Source organism: Erithacus rubecula, assembly GCF_903797595.1.
Source record: "Erithacus rubecula genome assembly, chromosome: 2".
Classification (NCBI taxonomy): Eukaryota; Metazoa; Chordata; class Aves; order Passeriformes; family Muscicapidae; genus Erithacus; species Erithacus rubecula.
The window spans coordinates 61,447,636-61,465,446 of NC_136685.1; the positions used below are offsets into that span (position 1 = coordinate 61,447,636).

Here is a 17,811-nt window from a genome sequence, read left to right on the forward strand (position 1 = left end):
AAAGCACTTGGCTACATCATCTGCACCAAGTGGCAGTTGGTAACATGCTGAACAGTAGTGCTGAACAGGAAGGCTTCCTTCAGGGGATGTCCCATCAACCATGCTCTCTTGCATAGATATAAAAATAACAAATTCAATCCTTCAATAATTTATTTCTTTATATCAGAGAAAGTTTTTCAATTATACATTTATGTTTGTAATTTCAACACTAGAGTAAATATATGTAAAAAAAAACTAGCTGTGCAAATTTCAAATTGCATTGTTTCAAATAATATAAATATTTTAATAAAACATACGTTCACATTAAGGTTCACAAAATATATAAAATTTAACAGAAATAAGTCATGAGTTATTTAATTTTTTTTCTTTTTATAAACTTTTTTTTTAGTAACTAGAAAAAGATTCTAAACTTGAGAAGCAAGTTAGAAGAAGTATCACCTCCCAAATCATAGCAGCAAAACAGATGCTGAAAACTTAAAAGGTGTAAAAGGAGAAGAAAGAAGCAGGTAAGGGTACAGTGGTAAAGCTGAGGTTGCTAAAGAAAGTATTGCAGATTGACAAGTGGATGCATAAACTTCAGGAGTAAAATCTCAACCCTGAAGAACTCTTTTTACTGAGCTCCCAGCTGTTTGCACGGTAACAGAATCACATTAAGGATGACAGAAAGTGACAGAAATGGGGAGAGAGGGTATGAACAGCACACACATAATCCTGACAATTGCAGTGCAAGAGAGACAAGAGTCAATCTCGTTTCGGAAGTGAAGACAATGGGGTTTGGGGTTTTTCTTGTCTGTTGGAGGTAATTCCTTCCACACAAGTGGGAAATGGCAGGATACATTTTCCCCATCGCATGCATTTCTTCTGTAACTTCAGCCTTTCAGCTGTCTTGGGATTTGGGAAAGGATCTAAATGCTGGTTAGGTTAAGCATGTTAAAGGAGTGCTGGTCTTGTTTCTGGTTGTGGTTTGCCAAAGGCTTTGCAAACTCAGAACTGCTTGCTGTTATCACCCTAAATGCCCGTGATGAGCTCTGTAAGAACAGCAAGGACACGGGCAAACCAAACCATGATTCCTCAGATGTCAACTGGAAGTTGCATCAGTCTGTCCTGGGTAATCCCATTCAGGAAGGACTTGCCCCTGCCTGATGTATGCAAACATAAAAAGGTCTGCACCTCTGACAGTAGACATGGCTCCTTGCCTGGGAGAGGGGAGGTATTGAGAAAGAGGCAGAACTGGGAAGTTCTCTGGATTCAAATGCTTCACACTTCCTCCTGGGAAGTCCAAGAATTAAATATGGTATTGTAGGAGCTTAGTCATGAACGAGAGCTCTGTGCAGAAGGCAATGTGACCTTCTCAGCAGTTCTTGCATGCAGTGTTTAGAGGAAGTAGAAATTTATTCCCATTCTTGGGAATAAACACGATCTGAGCAGGCAGCTTACGTTTCCCCCCACCCTCCCGTTCCCAGGACTGTTAAAGTGTTTTGGACGTAGCACCATTCAGTGAAGGAAGTAGCTGGTATCGCTTTGTTGCTCCCCGAGATCAAGCCCTAGCCATAGATCTGTTTGAACTGGTAGCACTCGTTGCAGTAGCCGTTGCACTTGGCATTGCCATAGTGGTCACAGGCCGGGGCTCGGCAGCGCTGCTTGGCAGGCTCCTGTGCCCCCGGCTCCCTGGCACTGCCCGGCGGCGCCAGCTGGCCCAGGCGCCGGCACTCCGGGCACAGGTCATCACTTCTGCACGCCACGTTGTTCCTGCACGAAGCCACGGCACACTGCCTCCTCTGGGCACTCAGTGCTGCTCGCTGCACGTCTCTGTGCTGCCCTGTTCTCTTGAAAAACATTAAAACACATTGTCAGTCCCTGTGCTGGCAGCACAAATTGCTTTTCATTTCCTTTTTGCTCTGCTCGTGGTTTGTATAGGTAACCACTTGGGGATTATTCACAAACACTTCTACAAAGTGCAATACCAAGAGCCAAATTGAGTTTTACCAAACAAAATCACATATTCTGACATTTCTTAGGAAAAAATGCTGGGTTTTATTATCTTTGGCAACTCTCAATTCCAAAAGGATCAAAACAAATCAAAATTTAAAAAGCCTTATCTGAAACAAACACAATCTGTGATGGACTCAATAAAAAATGCAACGTGAACCCCTTGACACAGTTGCACAACTCTAAGGGTAAGAAGCAAAATCCCTCTCCAATCAACAAAACAACCTAACTGTTGGGCCAATTGCTTCCACCAAAATTGCTGGCAAAATCCCAGCTGAGGTAAAACTGACCATGGCCATGACAACTCTAAACTGAGAATGACTTTTTATGAGCGCTGCTCAACTGCACCAATAAAAAATAACGATATGCTCTATGCTTGTATTTCCATGATAGTTAAGATGCAGTCATTTGAGGACTTTCTAGTATGGATCCACAAGACAAAAATGTGCAGCACTAAACAAGAGAAGATTTTGAGAAGTTCCCACTTACTTCTGGTTGTCTCACCAGCTGTTCTTCTGTCCTTCTGGCTTCTTGGAAGCGCTGGTTCTGGGCTATAATGAAGCAGTTCTGGCAGTAGCCCTCGAGCATTGTGCTGCCCAGGGTGCCGCAGTCGCGCCGCTGGCAGGACACGGTGTTGCGGAAGGCGGCAGCCGAGCTCCCCGTCTGATCTGCCGCCGAAGACTTCCTCTGAGATCTCCTCTGCTGGCGCAGCAAAACACTGTCTGTAAGGCAGAGCAGCAACAGGAGCAGTTTGAATGGGCCTCACAGATATGATGACCCAACGCAGCTATAAAAAGCTCCCCGCCTTAAAAATGAAAATTAATTTAAAAAGATCAACTAGCCTCAAACATGGGTTATGAGACCCCTCAGTTGATACATCTTTCTTATGTTACATAAATAAGGCTGCAAATGCAGCCTGATTTTCATTTAAGTTGTTGAAACAGATGATTTGGGAAAAACTTGCCCTAAGTGGGCAAGTTAGATCCCACTGAAGTCAAGATGAATTTCACTTTGACTTCACTTTGACTATCATCCCATTTCAGCCTCCCCCATTTCAGACACATCAGATAATTGAAGTACAGTGGTATAGAGCTTAAGGGGAAAAAGGGCATTACACGTTTTAGTCTCATGAAGCAATCTTATATATTCCACAATCAGAAGGAAAAAAAAATTCATTGTGAGCAATGTTGGAAAATAAAGTATTGCAAGCTAGCACAGAAGTTCCCTAAACTGAACACACGTGGAAAGCTCAGTGTTGTGAAAGATGTCTCTGCCAATGGCAGGGGGGGTTGAATTAGAAGATCTTTAAAGGTCCCTTCCAACCTAACCTCAGCCATGTTTATTTGTAATGGCAAACTTATCAGCAATAAAATAGTCTGAAGATGTAAGTAATAATTTTCTCTTACATATGCCCTTCAGGATCTATACCTCAAGGCTCTCCACAGGGAAACAGGACACTAGCATGAAAGATGAAGATTTCATGCTGTGATTTGTTCACAGACTTTTGTCTTTCATAAGATCAGTCTTTAAACACACGTGCATGCACACACAGGGTATTACCAAAGAAGATTTCAAGGCAGAGTATAACAACACACACCAAAGTTACCCCAAAATACCAACTAATTATCTACAGTCAACTTCTACATGCTCCACTTGTCAAGGCAACTACAGTAGTTACTCCAGAGCATTATACCTGTTACATCCAGAACAGATAGAGATCTACACATTCTTCAAGGCTTTTTAAACACCTTGTTAATATAAATGATTTTCAGTACTTTCCACACATTTACAGCATTTCCCTCACTGACCTCTACAACTTGTCTAGCTGTGAAGAAAATTCATACCAAAACTATGATTGCAGTGGATGGTGGAGAGAAATGAAAAGCTACCCCCTCCTGAGTTGATTTTGCTTCCATCAAAGCTGAAAGGAAGTTTTACAAGACATTTCACAGATTTCTCACACTGCTGCCAGTGTCCCTTTATGGTATGCTGGTTTTGGCTGGGGTAAAGTAAATTTTCTTGACAGTGGCTGGTGTGGGGTGTGTTTTGGATCTGTGCTGAGCCCAAGGTTGATAATATTGACATGTTTTTGTTACTGCTGAGCAGGGTTTACACAGAGCCAAAGCCTTTGCTGCTTTTCACACTGCCCTGCTGGCAAGGGTGCATGGGAGGCTGGGGGAAGACACACCTGAACACCTGCCTGCCCATGGCAAGCAATAAATTAATTCTTTGTTTTGCTTTGCTTGCGTAAGCAGTTTTTGCTTTTCCTAATAAACTCTCTTTATACCAAGCCATGAGCTCTCCAACTTTTACACTTCCAATTCTTTACGTGAGCCTGCTGGTGAGAGAGTGAGCCGAGTGGCTGTCTGGGGTTTGGATGCTGGCTGGGGTGAAACCATGACAATGGGATAATAACAGACAGAATCACCTTCTTCTCACACTGTTTTCATTACTCCTGCCCTTTTGTCACCCAGCACACACAGAACTTCACAGTTCAAGGAAGTTGATCTGCAGCCAAAGTGTGTCAAAAGCTCACTCCATCTCCACTTACCATGGTTTTCCCTGTACTCAAAGAAACACAGCGTGCAAAAGCCCTCATTTTGTGGTGTCCCAAAAAACTTGCAACCAGGTTTCCGGCAGAGGTTGCCTCCCCTGTTCTCCTCAGGAGGCAGTGCTGGTGGCGGGGGCTCCTGGCCATGGCTGTTGGGAGCCTGATGGCAGGAGTGCTGGTGGAGGATCTGTGAGATCTGGGACGGGTCAGATGTTGATCTCTGGTGGCAGGTGGGCAGGAAAGCAGGACTGCCATTTGGGGACTGCTCTGTAGACCTTTTGAAGCAAGTGCTGCATATACCATTGAAGGTCCTCTTGGCCTTTTGACGGCACATTTTGCACGTGGCATAGTCTAAGTGTCTCTGGTCATCCAAGTTGTTGCAGGGACTGAGCTGTCTGGAGTTGTAGCAGCGTTCACACAGCCCATTGTGGTGCACATTCAGTGTGAAGGGGCAGTCTGGGGTCCTGCACTTCATGGCTGTGGTTTCACTGTACAGGAAAAGGCTGGGAGCGGTCGGAGGTGCAGAGCGAGGCTCTGTGACAGGCCCTTCAGATATCCATCCCCCAGGTTCACAAACATCCCCACAGGAGGAGCCTGACCCAGCTGCCTTCAGCTTCTCAGGTGCTGCTTTGGAGGGCTGCTTTCTTCCTTTGCCTCCTTGGGACCTCTGCTCAAAGCATTCATGGCAGTAGGGCTGGGTGTTCACAGACATGTAGAAAGGGCAATTTGGCGTTTCACATTTCATCTGTAAGAGGGAGAGCTGGGAAAGTGACAGCTCCTGTCTGTTCCTGGAACATGTCTCTCTTCTACCAGGTTCAGCATTCTCCTGCCACTTCTTGTACTCATGCTGTACCAATTGAAAGTAATCTTCCACAAGGTTTATTTCTTTGGGTAGGTTGCCTTCATCTAACCTGATAGCCAAAAAAGGAAGATTGCATCAGTGGTTGAAAAGAGCAGATGGTGGGGGTGGAAGCAAATACAAGCAATGTGGGAAGGAAATGTAGATTTAATGCACATCCATATTACTCAGACAAGAAGATCTGGGATGTTACACAGTTGCTGTAAATGGAAATAATTTTAAAAGCAGGTGTTCAGTGATGGAGACTTTCACATCTGAAATAAATGTCCTGACACAATGCTAAACACCTTTGCTAGGTGAGGGTTTTCTGTCTCAAAGCTGTTTGCACATAGAATATAGGTGGTCTCTCAGAAGCAGAAACTTCCCTAAATGGTGAATTTCTCTGAGGACTAGTGCTCAACTGAGCAGAGGTTAGAGTAGAAGACCCTTTTTTCACCAACCCACACTAAGAACAAACCCTTCCTACAGTGGGCTCAGCATTTCCTGATAGAGCTTATCATGAAATCTGCTCCTGGTTCTGCCCTGTTGGATCTGTATCTACCAGCAGAATTCTTCTAACAAACTGTGGGGCTTTAGTGTGGTGCATGCAGTGTTAGCATCCATCACACCATCCTTACTCTGCCTCCAGCTACAAGGAAAACCCTGCACTGGAGATTCACCATGCCACAGTTGGTAGGATGAGGAGCTAATTTCTGGCAATTCTCCAGAACACATCTAGGAAGAGCAATAGGGAAGCCCTTGTGCTACCTTTTACATGTGCATATATGCTTCAGGTAGAAGGACTTGAGTTTTCAAGGTCCTTACACCCGAACCAGCCAACAGCATAGACTCCTGTCCCTGAGGATACAGGGAGGTACTTCCCTCTGTGAGGGGACTGGCTGGGCATCACTGCCAGTGTCCACTGAATATGAGAAGCTGATGGGTGCTGCCAGCTGCTCCCTGCATGTTACTGATGCTCAACCAGCAGGGGGATGAGCAGAGACACTGGTTCCTCCACTGGCCACAGCTTCCTGCCTACTGCCACAAGGAACAGCCCAGGCTGTTGAGGCATCTGTGCTCAGAACATACTGCCAAGTACTTTCCCCAAGGCAGCCAAAATTACATCAACTGCCCATTAAGCAATGTGCCCTTACACAAAGCACAAGAGCTTGGGCTAACTAGTTTCTGCATTTAACTGCTTTTCAGCCAGCTTCTTCTCTGCAAGCCAAAAGTCAGTGAAACTGATCAAATGGATTTTTTTCTAAAATACTAGTTGCAGTTTGCTAAGTATGAACACATTTTTACCCTTAAATTTGAGACTGGCCTCAGCTCATACTACTTCATAACATATCAGCACTAATGCAAATAATTAGTATTTTAAGTAGTAACCACACAGGACACCTAGGAAGGAAGGAAAGACCAAAAGAACACACTGGGCTGCCCAGCTTGTCTCACCTCTGTAAACAAGATAACTTTGAGGAAACAGGAATAACACTCACTTTGCAGCATTAATTAGATGAGTTGTACCATGATCCCAGCCTTGCACTGGAATTTCTATCACTATCAAGTACTCTTTTAGCAGCTGCTCTTTCTCCCTCTCTTCTGCATCTGTCAGAAAGTGCACATTCAAATCCTCAAATCGGCCTTGTTCACTGGTGACCAGAGGGACAGCCCGGATTTCTGCGGGGAAACAAGATGGATTAACCATAAAATGCAACACATGGAGGTATCACCACTCAAATTTTTGAGAGAGGAAAATAGCTGGGCAGAGCAATCAGTTTCTATATGGAATCACTGAGGGTGGACACAGACACAGCTACATCACAAACTTAGCTCCATCCCACAGTAGTTTTAATGTCCCCATAGCAACTATCTTCTCCCCATGAACAGGATTGTAGGTCTTTGTTTGTTATGCCTTTTGGTGGGATGATGCTGTAACCTGAACCTAGAGAACTGCTGTCCACTCAGAAGAGATGCATTAAAAATTGTAAAGCATATATTTCATTATTCCTGCCAGGCAGTGGTACCCTGCTGTGAGACTGCATTCTTCTCCTACGAAGTGGAAAGGAGGCCAGAACACAATAAAGCAGAGGCTACCCTTTGATCAATTACAGCCTGCAAGCAGGTGAGTTGAACTCTACTTTCAACCAATATGTTGAAGGTAACATTTAGTTTCTACTCAGATTCACAGACAAAATTCTTTCTGCTCATATTTTAAGAATGTATTTCAAATAGATCTTATTTAACTTTAAAAATGTAAACTTAAACCAGATCATATTTCAAATGCTTTATCAGCATAGTAGTTTTGAAGAAGGAACAAAAATACCAAATGAGGTACTTGAAAAAATACCTGGCCCGCTGTCCTTCAGAGTCACCAGTGGTGTAAAATGCATGTTGTCATAGCCAAGCACAATTGGGTATCTGTAGCATTCTTCAGCTGGCCACAGGAGAGGCAAGTAAACACCACCAACATTCAGAGGAGCAAAACTGGAGCCTGACTCTAAACTTCTAACCACTTTATCTGAATAAAGAAGAAAAAGATAAAACAAGTTAAGTGTGTGCTACAGGCAAGAGAAAACATATGCTGGGGTTTTTAGAATAATTGCTGAAAACATTGTGCTCTGAGATGCATCTACCTGAAAACAGCAGTTGACTAAGGTTACTAACACAGCACAAAAGAAACACAGTGGGATGACTGACCAGGTAACTCACCTGCAAGGACAATGACTGGCCTTCTGAGGATGTTAGCAAGAATGAAGATGTGAATTTCTTCTAGTGCATTATAGGGAAGTCTGTTTCGAGCCCCAGATATTTCTGGGGAGGTCATTTCAATGAGGTATTCCCACTCCTCCTCCCAGTTCTGAGGAAAGAAACAGCTGTCACCAATGGTTCAAAGACATGGAGGTCAGGAACCAGCTGCAGCACAGCAGTGCTCAAACAATCCCATTTTCCCATTTCCTCCAAAGGAAGACTATTTCTGCACTCCACTAATGCCAGGATCCGTGAAGCCACAATCAAACAGCCTCATCAAGGCAACGCTGAGCCCTCAGCACACAGCACCGCTCCCTCCCGGGCCCTTACCCGGGTGTCATAGCGGAGTCCTGTTTCCACAAACTCCTGGGATTTAACAGCCTCCCGCTGCCAGCGCAGCTTGAAGTTCCGTGTGTCAATCTCCCTGAGAGCACTGAACAGCGTTTTCCTTAAGACAAGGTCGATGTCCTCAATACCCCACATGTACTGCGATGCAGCATGCATAAGGCAATTTCCATCACCTGCAAAAAGAAAGGGAAGAGTGCATTGTTTCCAAATGGCTACTTAAATAAAACACTACAAGCCTGTGGGATGTAGAATTACACTGCACATATGCATATTCCCTGTGCACTTCTCTAAGCCTGAGACAGAAGGGTTGTAAAGAAGGAGACCAGAATTGTGGTCTCTGTTCAAAGACATAAAGAAAAACTTCCCTCCCTACTGGTTTTGTCTCTGCACCAATCCAAGTTAAGTCATCCAGCAATGCCTCTTGCCTATCTTACTTAACTTTGACTGATATCACAAACTAAATTTTGGGGTCAACTACAAAAGTCAAACACAGCTGAAATAGCTTTTTAAAACATTAACAAAGACATCTTAAAATTACAAAAAAAAAAAGTAAATCTCCCTCATTGATATTTATGCAAATATACACCAAATGGCATGAGGTTGATATAATGGAAATAATTAAAAATATTATAGCAACACCAAGCCTCACATCCCCTGATGAACACTGCTTGGCACTTGGCTGTGCGTGATGGAGGAATTGTAATAAAAAAGGAGACAGAAAGGGAATGGCAGGTGACTTATGTAAAGCAATCATAGGAACACCTCTGGTCTTCCTCTCAGAAGGGATAGCGAGTTGGGTTGTTATATATATTACTTAGACGACTGTTTTTTAAAATGCAAAATTACAACTAAATCAATGAAAAACAGCGATTTGATTTTCATTTACACAACCCCCTTGCACTGAAAAATTCTTCTTTGCAGGTAGGAAGGATTGTGATATTCTACAGTTTCAGAAGGGAAACAGACTCAGAGGAGATAACTAACTTAATTAAAAGGTGTGACCAAAAAAAAAAAAAAATATAAATGTCTGGATTTCAAATTCCATCTCTAGCCATCTTTACCAAAAGGGGATGTCTCCCCTTGAAAGGGAGACATCAAGAATCATTACTGTCATGTCCTCAGATGCAGAACTAGGTACAATGTTTACCACAGTGGGAAACAGATTCACTCAATGCTAAGAAACCACAGCAATTTTCTTGGAATAGAAGACATCAACCCTGGTAAACTACTAGATTTTTCTCACATGAAAAAACCCAAACAAAAACACCCAAAGAACTCTCACAAAAGAATTAAACCCAGTTTTCCACATACATTATGAGCTCAATTACACCATTTGTGAACACTTTTGCTATTTATTCTGTGAAATTGAAGAGGAAAGCCTACAACAGACTCCAGTTCCCAAATAAGATACAAATTGAAATCTACTCAATGCTTCATAAATTGTTATGGGATTGGGGCATATCAGGCTCCTGCAACTGCCCTCTGTTTTCTGAATGCTGTCTTGCAAAAGCTTACTTCAATTTTGCAGGCTGCTTACTTGAGCTCAAAAATCAGAGAACAACCAAGAAGACAGAAAAGCTGACTGGGTTTCCTTCTGACCAAAAAAGATGACATATTAATCCCATTAAAATTTTCCCTTTGCAAAATCTAGAGCAAAGATAAGATTAAACTTTTTCTCTCTGAGAGCTCACTTTCAGTTCTTTATTTAGAAGCACTGCCCAAAATTCCTTACACAGCACTTGGAATTCCCCCACACGGTTTGACTAGCAATTGAGCAACAGTTGTACTTTTTGTTCTGCGGGTGCAGCGTAGCCTCCCTCGGACTTTCCCAGGGGGTGTGGCTGGGCGAGCTGGAATGAGTGCCAATTCATTATACAAGTGAAATCTCTACAGCCAATAGATGCTGGAATTTTTAAATTAAAAAAAAAAAAAAAAAAAAAGAAAAAAGAAAAAACCCGAACAGTTTCGATTTTTGTACCTCCTACCGCTTTCCTTCTATCATCCATTCAGATGTCTGCAAAGAAATACGTGGTGATTCAAAGCAGCTTTTTTAATTAAGAAAAACCCCACCACTACAGAGATTGACTAACCTATTAGGTAAAACGTATATCAAAAGATCCCGTAGGAGATACTTTCTTTGTTTTCAACAACTACAACCTAAATCAGAAAAAAACCCCAGAATTTTCTGAAGAAAGCCTGACTGAGAGAACTAACATATTCCTCCCACATCTATGGGTTAAGCAGTTAAACTTTTAAAAAATATTTTTCATGCCGGATGGGAGGAAAAGGAAAAAAAAAAGTTGTTTTCTGGGATAATACAGGGCTTCTCCAGGCTTCTGCACTTCCTACAGCTCAATTTACCTTCTTTCTCGTGCAAAGGTCCTTCAATGCAACTACTTTGCATAACCCACAGGTTTCCAAAGCCACTCCTATTCATGCACTTAATGACCCTGAAGCACAGCACTGAGCTGAAGCCAAGTTCTTTGTCTGCTCAGTGTATAGGGAGACCACAAACTTTGCTTGGCCTTCCCTCAACCTGCCCTAATATTTCAGCATCTCATATACAGGTACGCCTGCTTATGGGTGGGATCCAAGTCCACACTACTCCCAGGTGTGACACTGGCCGATGGTCATGAGAGAGAGAAGGAGGCCAGTGTTGCTGAATGTAATATGGTGACCAAAAGGGGTCTGTCCAGGCAGCTTTAACCCCTGCAGGATTTGTATTGACTGGAGATGGGGGATTCTACAGCTGTTACTCTCTGCCCCGTGCAAAAATTGTGCACATTGTCCGTTTTCCTAGAAAATCTGTTTGAGTGAAATTTTTAAGATGCAACACTTGGAGTGATGTTACCTTCCCAGTACCTGCAAGTGCTGCCTGCCCTAGCTGCAACTCTGGTGCTTCCAAAGCTCAAGATTCTGTGACTTCTGTGCACACCTCTAATTGCAGTCATAAGAATTTTACACCAAGGCACAGGCAGCCCAAAAAGCCCACCAGAAGGCCAATGCCTCTACTACAGTTACAGACATGCACATCAGCAACAGGCTTTAGGCTGAGCACTGACATCTACTCAGTGAGTCTATTTTTATGGCCTATGTACAACACAGCTGTGAACAGTTAGACTGAGAAACACAGAAGAATTTGGAGTGGGAAAAATGTGGACCAGGAAGATAAGGGCAATGTGTATTCAAGCAGATATGAAAAGAAGCAAATGTAGAACACAACATGGACTTCAACAATGCTGCAGGTCCACCACACCCAGCGTTTCTGTAACTGCTGTGATCTGCTCCTTAAGCAAAGACCATGTATTTTTCATCTTCTTGAAGTTCTCACTGTCTATTCTTCCTGTGCTGTAAGGAATCCTGAGTCCAAGTTTGCAGCTGCATGACCATAAGTCATAACCATTACCAAATCTTTCCTCCACTGAGTGCGAAATGTCTGGTGACTCTTACAGTCATGTGCCAAGGTTTCCTGCTCAAGACTGTGGACAAACATAACCTGGAAATCTTGGCACTACTGCTGTGCCTTTTCATTTGTAGCACTTGATGTAATACACACCCAAAGTAGTAACCCAAAGAGTAACCCAAAAGCCAAGTCCTAAAACCAGCACTGACTGTTGAAAGAAAAGGGCACTGCAAATTTTGTGTTGCACAAAGGTGAGTGTCAGTCACACACACGGGAGTTATTGGTGGGCCCTGAGGGAAGGCAAGAGCTGGCAAACCTAGGCAGGGAGCAGAGGATGAGGGAGCAGCCCCAGTGTGGGGTGCTGACCCCAGGGACAGCAGTGTCAGGTTCCCGGGAGGCTCCATGTTCTGAGTGCTACTGCTGTCACTGTTTTTAAAGCTGGATCAGCAAGCAAGCATTGCCTGCCAGCTACAACAGCAGGGCTTATTGGGAGGGTATTAACTTCTGCTAAATATATATGGGAATGCATCCCTGGTCACTCAAAGCTTCTGAAGGCTCCTCTTGCCTGGCATTAAATGATGTTTGGCACTTCTGATGAGGCAGCCGACATGCAGCAGTCAGATTCATGGGAAGGCAATGGGTTTCCAAATCAAGTTTCCCTGCCTTACTCTTGACTCTGAAGTGACTCTGAAGGATACTGACATTATGAAAATATCTGTAGAATTTCCACAATATTCACATACTGTGGGCAAGGGTCTGCTACAGCTCAGGGCGGTATATCATCTGGGAAGAATCTTAATTTCCAAAACTAAAATTAAAAGGCTGCACATTTTTAAAGCCATGTGCTTCTGTTTCAGTAACGTGAACTCAGATGCTATTAATAAAGATGCTACATTTGTATGACCTGTTTTGTACTGTGAGTGCAAAGACATGCTTGTAACTTACCATTAGTCTTCAAAGGAACAAGTCTCCGAACTTCCCTGCACCAGTTGAGCTTCCTCTGGTGCTCCAGTGAAGCCTGGGTAGCCTGGTCAGTCAGGGACTTCTGAAGAGTTTCCCGAAACTGGGGACAAAACTGGCACATTCTGAACATTTCTATGGTGTATCTGTGCATAGTCCTGAAGTGATGAATTATTCCACTGGGAGGTTTGACTAGATCCTCAGGTGTCCTCTCTCTGATCTTCATAGCCTTCAGCATATTGCTCTGATACAAAGCTTGAGGAAGGATGTGCTGGCCAGCCATGTTTCTAGAAGACATCTGAAATGAAAAAGGATCATTTTATTGCCATGTTAGTGCCCTTCCATCACAGTCCTATCATTTCTGTGAGAAGGCACTTTCAGGGTGGGATTCTGTATGGAGTTTTGCCTAAAGCAAGCACAGAGTGGATGCAGTTCAACAGTGCCTTTTGTAAATAATGCTTTCTAAAGCTCATATTCACTAACTTCTCTGCATTACTCAGATACAGACACTGATCATCTTATCCCATTCATTTGCTGATATAATTTACTGAGATATTCAAGAGGATTTATGTATAACTAAGGAAACAGCATCATCATTCAAAAAACAGCATTTAAATCAAAATAAGGATAAGAGAAGGCAAGATCAAGGGAAAGGAAAACTATCCTGGAAACTTAATTACCTGATAATTGCACAGTGTAATCTCATACACACTTGCTAAATTTCAGCACATTTCAAGCTCTTGTTTTAATAACATGCCAAAAGAAAGCAGTTAATGACCATTTCAGATTTCCACAGCCCATACATTCTGAGCAGTCATGGTCAGTAGAGTACAGAAAGAACCCAAAGAATTGCAAGCTGTGCTAGCATCAGTCCCATACTTACAGTGGCCAGGTAAAGTAGATGAGAAATTTGTCACTCGAGGACAGACTTAGGTTACTTTTCCTGAGTCTCTTTGTATTTTGTGAGTGGTAGAGCTATGGCTCAGAAGTGCTTGTGTTGTGTGTGGGGGAGCAGACTGCAGTGCCACTATTACTCAGTGGTAAGTCAACAGAGCTGAAAAAGCATTTCCACTTGGCTCAAAACCCCCAATATATTTCCATGGTAGGACATGTAATGTTTACTGCCCTCCACTCCTTTCTTCAGTAAGTCTGGCCTCATGGGGTACAGCAGGAAAAACAAAAATAGAAACCCATAACCTCAAACCTGCTATACTCTATGAAATTCAGAGGACAGTAACTTTGTGGCTAGTTAGAGCCAAAAGTAGGGACCACATCCTTCAAAACCCTGTGCACTACAGTAAGAACAACAATAACAACAAAAACCTGTTCTTACAGGGAGAGACTCTCCATGCTGTCCACAACCATTCTTGCTTTGTTTAAAAACAAAACAAAATTTGTATCAAGATAAATAAAAGTATGCATACCAAAAATGTTTAGAGTACAACTAGGAACATTAGGAAAACCCACCATTCTGATTATGATTCTACGGACAAGTATCTAGCCATACATGTGCATCAATCTGTGGACATCAAGTACAGAGAAGCAACTTAAAATTGTTTATGCAACTACTAGAAAGTTTCCTCGTGGAGACAGAAGTCAGGAGGCACAGAGAGAGGAAGAAGAACTCCAGTCTGACAGACTGACCAGGAAGGCATTCCCAGTCTTTGGAGGCAGAAGACCTGTCTTGCACAGAAGGGCTTCAACACTCCTTCCCTACAGGCATACAGCTGCTCTCTTGTCTTCACCCAGACACTTCCATGGCAACATCCACCTCCAAATGCCCAGCCACAGCTTTTGAAAAGACCCTCTCAGGTTGAGAGAGGACCTCAAACTCCAGGTGCCAAGAGCTGACCTCTATAACCTCTCTGAGAACCAGCTGATGGAGAGATACAGTGGACAAGCCCTAAATAGAGGCAGATGAAACAGGTGATGCTACAAAGTCCTACTTTAGGATGATGTCATTCACACACCCTAAAAGCACTAGGGACCGTGCTCAGAGCTGTCACATCTTGCAACATATATAACATCGTTAATTACGATGGCATATTCTTATCATTTCCCTACAAGCACACAGCCTTAAAATGAAATTAACACATTTTCTCATTCACTCTCCTCACGAATATAGCTTTACACATGCTGTTTATGTAATCCTGTATATAAATGTATGAATGAATGATTCTGAGGAAGACATTAAAAAACCCTTTATTAATCTGTATGATAACCACAGCTCTGCTTTGCTCTGAGATGACCAAAATACTGAATTCCTTACTTATGTTAGTAGAAACACTGAGTCAATGGGATTTTTTTACACGAAGAAAGACTAATCACATGACTAAGCACTACCGGCATGGACCCTTGAAATGGTTATTTCCAGCTTTAAGTAACAAAAAGTACTGAGTTTACAGAAGCACTCACTGAAACTACATTATTCGATACTATGTTCTACCGGCATTTTTTCCCCTCCACACGTGGAAATTACTGCCTGTGCTATTTACAGTCATAAATGTCAATCAAGGCAAAAGCCAAGCAACCCTTATTTCCAAAATCAATGTGATGAAACAAACAGAACTCAATAGCCATTTAAGCTGGAGATTTAAAAGTAGAAAACTGAGCTACAGTTATATTAATTTATAGTCCACTGTGCTTTTCTCCATGCTATGCTACTTTAAGTAACAAGTAATGACTAGGAATTCCCAGAAAGGAACAGCTATAAACAATCGTTAGAGACAGCATCCTTTCCAAACGCGTAATGCTGAGGATGCTGGTCTCGGGAAAGCTGAACACGGTTCTGAGATCTGCCAGCAGTTTCACAAAGTTATTTTCATTTTCTGTCCTCTATCTGAAAAATGGCAACCAATAAACTTCTCTATAAGGTACTAAAACTTCTAAACCAAACATGTTTAATACCTTTTAAGCCCCCCTAGATTTTTCTGCCTAGGTCTTCGCTCGGTACAACCCAAAACACAGCGCTACTCTTCACGGAATCAGAAGGCGAGGACCTACAGTTTAAATGCCACAGTTTAAATGTTTGCACACACCGAGCGCTCCGCGTTCCCTGCTCCGCTGGAGGCCGGCACGCCAGGCGGCAGCGACACAGGACGGCTCCAGTGCAGGAGCCGCGGGCCGGGCCGGGCCGGGAGCAGCGGGCACAGCGGGCACAGCGGGCACAGCGTCCCCGCCCGGCCGGGAGCCGCCGCACGGGGGGTGCCGGGGGTGCCGGGGGTACCGGGGGTGCCGGGGGTACCGGGGCGCCAGAGCCGCCTGGAGCCCGAGGCGCCCTCCTGCAGAGCGCTGAGGGCTCCGCCGTGCCCTGCCCAGAGCGGCGCTCACCTCAGCGCGGCCGGCTCCTCCTCCGCCGATCCTGCCGTGACTCCTGCTCAGCAGCGAGGCTGGGCCGACGGCACGGAGCTCGGATCCATCAACCCCCAGCGCGCCGGGGCTCCTTCCTTCCCTTCTCTCCACCCTCTCCGCGCCGGAGCTCCTGCTGCTGCTGCTGCCGCCGCTGCGGAATGAAGGGCTGAGCCCAGCCGCTTGTTTTTTTCCCTTTCTGTTAAGCGCCGGGGTGAAAAAAAAAAAAAAGAAAGGGAGATTGAAAACACAACACAAAAAAACCCCAGCGGGGATTTCCACCGGCAGCGCAGGGACTTTCCGGGCTGTGACAAGCGCCGAGGCCGCCAGGGGGCGCCGCCGCCGGGCAGCCCCGCCGCCTCCCCTCCCGCCGTGACTCAGCCGCGGGATTTTCGGGAGCCGGGATGTCATTTCTTCCTTCCTTATTGCTTTCCCCCCGGGCGGGGGCTCGCCCGGCCCGTCCCGCTGCGCTCACGGGCCGGCCCGGGGCCGCGTGGCTGGGCCGGAAGAGCCGCGCGGAGCGGTGCCCGGCCGTGCCCGGCAGCCCGGAACGGGCTGGGAGCGGCGGCTGCCCCGGAGCCCGCCCCGCGTCTCATCCAGCGGAGCTGCCCCGGCACAGCTCTCGGCTGCAGCTGCTCGGGGGTGGGTGCCTGCATCCCTGCCCCAGCGTCCCATGGAAAGTATTTTTTTCAGACCCAAGCATGTGTTTACTTTTTTTTTTTTTTTTTCCTTTTTCTTTTTTCTTTTCTCCATTTAGCTTGTATGTGCTCCACAGTTTAGGCTCTTTTGTAAGCAACCACCAGTGACTTAATTTCTTCAATCAGAAGTTAGACCAATATATAACCCCATAATCCCAATATGCTGGCATTTTTGGCAGGAGATGGGGCTTTAATCCGGCCCTGCTCGAGGTCAGATTGTTGCAGGTAAAGGGCAGAACCTTGGGCTAAAACTATCGAGTCAGGGAGATCTTAGTGTCTGAACGTGTGTGTAAATTATTGACTGCGACTAGCAGTTTGTAGGAATCATTAAATTTAATTATTGTACGCAATTAATGCACGCCTTTAAACAATGTGCTGATATCTGCGCAGTGAAAAAACTCACTGAATAAAACCCCGATATTTAAGGTTTGTTACTATGCTTTATGGATGGGATTTATGCTGGAAAAGGGGCAATTTCTTGTTCAACAGCCCTTCAATCTCAAGGCGCCCAGAAATTAAACACAGTGTAACAAAGTTTATTGCAGTGCTAAAAAACTTATCTTTCCAGATGATGAGCTCCTGCCTGTTCCTCAGTACCCCCCCATCCCACTGGCAGGGTGAGAAGCCAGGGTTGCTGCACACTTTGTAATCAGGTCTTAAATATTGACTCCTTCAGAGAACAGGTGGATTTTGGAAGAGTTCAGCTTTGAACTCTTCCTTCACCTCACCTCCAGCAGCGGCAGCTGGCTCAGATCGTGCGCTCGTGTCACACAGCAGGGTTATGTGACAACATGATCTTTGCCAGGGTTTACAGGCTGTGCTGGCTCTGCACAGCAGGCCATCCTTCCCCTCTGCCTTTGTTCAAAAAGAAGTCAGAGATATGGTTGGAAAATAATATTCCCTTCCAGTTTTGTTTTTTTTTTTC

At 44.4% G+C, this 17,811-nt stretch overlaps 1 protein-coding gene across 1 annotated transcript; it reads right to left on the reverse strand.

The window, feature by feature from the left end:
• Positions 1-1,071: 1,071 nt before the first annotated feature.
• Positions 1,072-16,493, reverse strand: TNFAIP3 (TNF alpha induced protein 3). Its single transcript, XM_079299071.1, has 9 exons — positions 16,171-16,493; positions 12,826-13,138; positions 8,460-8,650; positions 8,091-8,238; positions 7,729-7,899; positions 6,878-7,058; positions 4,541-5,451; positions 2,479-2,711; positions 1,072-1,826 (listed from the first exon to the last, which is right to left on the reverse strand). The coding sequence occupies exons 2-9, from the start codon at positions 13,136-13,138 to the stop codon at positions 1,545-1,547; spliced, it is 2,430 nt and encodes an 809-aa protein (XP_079155197.1). The 5' UTR covers positions 16,171-16,493; the 3' UTR covers positions 1,072-1,544.
• Positions 16,494-17,811: the final 1,318 nt, after the last annotated feature.